We start from the raw sequence: 6,000 nt of genomic DNA on the forward strand, positions 1-6,000 counted from the left end.
CTCTGACATTATTTGTGCTGTTTTCAGGTATTAACCTGGTTGTCTTTTTCTACATCTCTTCAACTTCTGCAGTGAAAATAATAGTAATCTTTCCTGTATATGTTGTACAGCTTATTTTGTTTGCCAGTGCTTGGAAGTGTAGTGTCAAAGTGTTCAGATCATAAAGAACTGACTTATTTTTCACTTAAATTCACTAGGAAGATCATTGGAACAATTAAATTGACTGTAATTTTGATTTAAAACAGTAGGTCTTTCAATTCTTGCCATTCATTTGGTTGGGGTTTTTTGTTTGCTTGGGGTTTTTTTGACTCAACATAAACCCTAGTAAGTTTGCCTGAAGTTTAGGGGCTTACCTCTTTTAAAATTAAATTGCCTCATATGCAAGTATTTGCAGGTTCAGTGTCAGCACTTGTAAACGTCTTACTTTTTCAAACCCTTGATTTCTACTAGTTTTCTGAGTTTAAGGAATTGGGGGAGGGCTGGGGGAGGTGGATGCAGTAATAAATCAAAATAAACAATGTTTTATCTTTAAATAAATAAATAAATGATCCTTAACTCTGCCCAACAGTTGTGAGCCAGTGGGCAATTTATGCAATCCGGAATCTCACCGAACAGAACGAGCAGATCCAGGCGCTGATTGCACAGATGGAGCAGAAGGGGCTGGCAGACAGCTCTGCCCTCGAGAGGATGGGCTTGGAGATACAGCAACGAGATGACAAGTTAATTCTGCGGTCAGTCAAGAAAAAGCCCTCCTGAGCAAAAATACTAGCAGTAGTCAAATCACTAAAAATGTATTTCTCTTATAAAATATTTTCCCTTGCTCAACAACCAGTTTTTTTCAGTTTTAGTGCCGGTCTGTTGAAATTATTGTGTTTGTTCTCAGAAAAACTGTCAGATGATGCTTCTGCCTCCCTTTGCTGTAAACAAAAGGTCACCTGTGTATTTTCTATCTACCTGGGTAAATCAGCTTGTGAAAAAAGGTCCTTCTTGTCAGTTGGTTGGAATTTCATTACTTCTTTTTTCATCAGTAGAAGAATGTCATACATGTAGTATTGACCTGTTATAATTTCCTTTGCTGAACTTGGAGATAACTATAGTTTTAAAAACTGTAGAAAGAAAGAGCTCCTTTGCAGGCTGCCTTCTCCATGTAAAAGATCTATGCTGAGTCAGGGCTAAACAAGCAAAGTTACTAATTTTCAATCATGGGACCTAAATATCTCTATTTATGTAAGCATCAAAGTTGGATGTACTTAAATGTTTTGTGAATTAAACACAACGTGTCTTTTGTCTATTTAAGTATTAGTAAACTGTCTTTTCTACCTTGATACCTATCAGTCTTCAAGACAAGTATATTAAAACCAAAGCTGAAGCTGTTGTGGCAACAGATGCTGCATTCCTTTGCACTGGGGCATGTCTCTGTTTTGGAGACTTGGGTGTTTGTTTGAATTTTATTTGTTCCTTTGGAGGGTAAGTCAGCCCACTTTCCTTTTATTTTGCACTTCTCATGGGTTTTCTGAACTTTGGCAGACTGCTGAAGAGGTAGTTTCTCACTGTGATTAATTCTAGCAGTTTCTTTTCACCCCTCTGCCTTTCCAAAACATTGACAAAACTCATTTCCAGTTAATTAATTCAAGAGAGGCAGAAGAATAGAAGGCCCTGCCTCTTCATTTTGGGTACCCTCCTATATTGTTGCTGGACCCTGCCACTGTGGAATGTGGCATGAATGAGATGGGGGAGAAGGGGGGTGAAGCTGGGGGGCAGGGGGAGGAGGGCACAGTTAACTCTATGTGTGCCATAGCTTTGCCCTGGAAGCCAAAAACTGTAATCCTTCCTGACCAAGCAAAACATGAATTATATCTTAATATTGCTGGTATTTCTGTATGGTTACTGTCACTGGATTATCTTCAGCCATGTCTAACTCAGAGGTCTCAGAAAAATTAACATGTTCATGTTCTTGTTGACATTTAATCCCGTTCTTGAATAGAAAGGCAAGTTCATGTCCTTAAACTCCACATTACGTGTAACAGACCTTCATCCATGTGCATGAGCTTTTGCTCCTTCAGTTGAAGTTTTTATTTAAAAATGGAAAAAAGCACACATTGCTTTGAACTCTGAGAAACACATTGTACTACTTAAATATGATGGTGAGTAGAGCTGGACTGCTAAGGGCATTTCAAGTTAACAGAAAGATGTTGATGTCTGCCATGCCAACCTGTTGGGACTGTTGAATTAACCCAGTGGGATTTTAGACTTTAGTGGGATTTTAAAACCTGTTGGTTTTAAAGTCAAGGATACAAAACTCCTGTCTACAGCCATTTATTAAATAAATTATGTCTGAAAAGGGTTAATGGCAATAGCAACAAAGACTCTAACTCTTACTGCTTTTAGTGACTTTTTACTTGCAAAATAAATAGAGGAGAAAAGTTCTTTGCTTTAGCAAAGAGTAAATGTGAATATAAGCAAATTGATTTGTTTGCTTTTAAAAAATAATTTGGCAGTAATATTTTGTTGGTTGTTAAAAATTCTGTTGAAGTGCTGTTGTATACATTCAGCCTTTTGCTGGCTGAATGGAAATGTGATTGTGGTTCTTCTTGAGCACATGGCACCTCAGTGATTTCCTTAAGGCTTAAATATTGTGTTTAGGCCAGAATTCATTTAGCATTTTCATTACTGTCCCGTAAGATTTAGAGCTGGGTTTGTCAGGGTTTTGATCTTTATCTCCATAGCACAATGGTAGATTCATGCTTCTAGCACCTAAATGGAAAAAAAAAAAACAACAAACAAAAAAAACCCCAAAACTCTGCTCTCACAAAGAAAAAAGAAAAAAGGGGTTATTTGGAAGGCTGCATCTTTCAACTTTAAAAGGAAAGAACTAAACTTTTGCTAACAAAGGACCATCAAATGCAATACTATCTGAAATGAAGTTATTCTTAATGGGGTAATTAGAAAAATTCACTCTTACTTTAATGCCACTTAGGAAACTCACATTAGATAATTTAACAAAGTGGTTTAAAAAATCATTCTGACCTGAAAATGGACTTTCTGGGCTTTCTGTGTAAGGAAAAAAATGCAAAGAATTTCCTTTTATTTAGGGTGATAAAGAGTTAAAATCCTGCTCACAAAGCAAATCCAGAGAGAACTTCGGTTGTGGAAAAAACAGTGGGAGTCCCTTTTTCTTTTTAAGCAATGGGGAATAGACAGGGTGGGGTTTTTTTTACTTGATGGTTGTGTACCCACCAATGGAATACAAACAAACCCATAAATATAAACCAAATAATAACAAACACCAAAAAAATAAAAAGTGTTTTGTGTGTTGTAGTACATAATGGAGTAGTAGTTGTGTTTTCTAAAAGGGAAATATAGGGCTTTCATAGTGGAGAACATGCTGATTACTGTATTGTGAGTGGCTGGCTTTTGATTTTCCAGGATGGATTAATTCTCAGAAGACAACAGCTTCCCTGTCCTCCCCCAGTGAAGTCCTGGTCTCCAATAGACTCGTTTTATATGCTTGGGGATTAATACAGCACAGCAATCAGTCATAAAGAGCAAGCTTTAGTGAGTTTGTAAAGGGGCAGAACAGGCAAATCAAGTCTTGTGACCATCTTATTGCTTTCGAGTGCTTTCAAACAATAGTGATCAGATTTTTTTTTTAAGGTCCATTTGTTATTAAAAGAGAATAAGGAGTTGGTTTTTCATCGTAAGGGGAGAGATTCTGGAAGAGCTTTCTGGCAAGCTGTGAGAAATAACCTGAAATGTTTGCAAAGCTCTGAATATGCTTCTAGTAATTTAAGTTATTTTTGCCTTAAGTGCTTGTAAAATGCATTTTTAACCCTCCCCCCCCCCCCCCCCCCCCGAAAAAAAGTCACAGGCAGTTAATGCCATTGTCACAATCTTTATTTAACAGTCAGTTTGTATTTTGAGGTTGGTGTGAGCATTTGTGTTGTGAGAATCAAAAAAAGTCCACTTGATTTGCAGATGAGAAGGTACTAAAAATGTGAGGATCTACCCAAAATTACCCTCAGATTTTGTACCAACCCTGAGCTGTGTCGTTGGGTTGTATTGAATTTGAAATCCTTGTCTTCTTGGTGTAGACTTCTTTGTATTAAATGGGGGGATTTATGGAGCAATGCAGAAGAATACATTTTAGGAAGAAACTCTTCCCTGTGAGGGTGCTGAGGCACTGGCCCAGGTTGCCCAGAGAAGCTGTGGCTGCCCCATCCCTGGCAGTGTCCAAGGCCAGGTTGGGTGGGGCTTGGAGCAACCTGGGATGGTGGAAGGTGTCCCTGCCCACGGCAGAGGGGACTTGGAACTGGATGATCTTTTTAAGGTCCCTTGCAATGCAAACCGTTCTGTGATTCCCTGGACTTGCCACTTCCTTCTCAAAATCCCGGTGTCCCCCTTACGAAGTGTGCAGTGCCGGCTCCCTGCGGTGCTGTCCAGGGTCCTGACGAGCTGCCCCCCTCTACCAGCGGGCCTTTCCATGTCGAGAGCCGGTTCCAGTCTCTTGCATCTTGGCCAAGGCATAACCATTCCAGTGGGGGGATTTCTTGCTGCTATAGGCTTAATGGGTTTCTCTGAAGGACCTTTCTCTTCCAGTAGTTTCTGATACCATCCAGCAATTTATGAGAGTGAGAAACCGGCATTGATTTTTGAATAGGTCTTTAGAATCCTTAGAACAACTTTTTTTTTTGAAGCTTTAGCTATTCCCTGTACAAATGAGGGTAGTGAATTTTCCTCTGGTGTAACCCAGCCTGAACTTAGCCACATTGTAAGCTCTGGAAAACTCTAGTTTATACACTGGAAGTAGAGACATGGGGCTGAACTACTAAATTTACTGAATTGATGTTCCAGTCATGGATCCAGCGTCTGTACAGGACATGTCCCTCAGCTGTTGCCCCTCACTAGGGTGATGCTGGCAAAAGAAGGCAACAACTGAGAGACTGCATTTCTCTCAGACCTGACTGGTGGTGTCCATCTAACATGGAATTAGGAACTGCCTAGACTGGAGAAGGCAGAAGCAAATAAAAATAGATTGCGGGGTGAGAGAGGGAGGAGTTCAGGTCCCAGGGAGAACTCCTGAGGGATGGAAACACGTTGCCAGTTAAATGAGGGAGTATTGTTAGTTTGCATTTTCCCTCCTGCTGTCTGGACACTTGGTGAAATATGCTGTCCATATAGTATCTTTTTAGGAAGAGCCTCCCCTCTCCAGACTAAGATAAAAGAGTTGTCTTCTTACACCCCAAATTTCATTTGGATAGGATTGGCACTGTATTGCTTTTAATTGCCTTATAGAATCATGAAATCATTAAGGCTGGAAAAGAGTTCCGAGATTATCAAGTCTGCATTGGAATCAAGAATACTCTGCAATTTTGCCCAGCATTTTCTGCAGCCTTACAGCTTACTCTAAAAGTAGTATGTAATTCAGAGAATACTTAAGTAGTTAAAATACAACAAAGATAATTCTAGTTTTGCATGGATTTTCATGGGAGAGGAAAACACAGCTGGAGGTAAAGACCAAGGGGAACCCACAGCATTTAAAATTAACCTCCTGTTTTTTGCTGCACAGCATCTCATCTCATCTCATCTCAGTTCAAAAGTGGAGCTGATGCCACACTGGCGATGACACAGACATGTCACAGAAGTTCCTGAGCAAGACACACTGTTAAGTTGCACTTGATTTTGTTTAAATTTAAGATGGCTTCCATAACTGAATACAAGTAAATATTAATGTAAAAACATAATTGCACCAAAGAGATTTGTGTTTGATTTTTTCATTTTGTCATTCAGGAATTATTTCAGCTTGTTTGTCCACTTGCTGAATTTTTACACATTGCCTTTAGTTCTGTCATAATTCAAGAGTTCTGAAAATCTTCATGCTTTAGCATACATTCATTGTCAATACTTGTTACAAGACAAACAGCCCAGTTGGTAATGTGGATTTTTTTATGGGGTTGCTCTTAAAACATTTTCTTCTCCTGGAGTTTGGCAAATGTGATCAAA

The 6,000-nt window shown here is 39.2% G+C and overlaps 1 protein-coding gene across 1 annotated transcript in view; it reads left to right on the forward strand.

Annotated features, from left to right (window-relative positions):
* Positions 1–1,472, forward strand: part of ATXN10 (ataxin 10) — a gene marked incomplete at its 5' end in the record, with an annotated part of 93,218 nt that extends 91,746 nt beyond the window's left edge. The window contains one exon of the mRNA XM_062491571.1: positions 569–1,472. Coding sequence (XP_062347555.1) covers positions 569–756 — 188 coding nt within the window. The remainder of the gene's footprint in view (positions 1–568) is intronic.
* Positions 1,473–6,000: the final 4,528 nt, after the last annotated feature.

This window comes from Cinclus cinclus, chromosome 4 (assembly GCF_963662255.1).
Source record: "Cinclus cinclus chromosome 4, bCinCin1.1, whole genome shotgun sequence".
Lineage (NCBI taxonomy): Eukaryota > Metazoa > Chordata > Aves > Passeriformes > Cinclidae > Cinclus > Cinclus cinclus.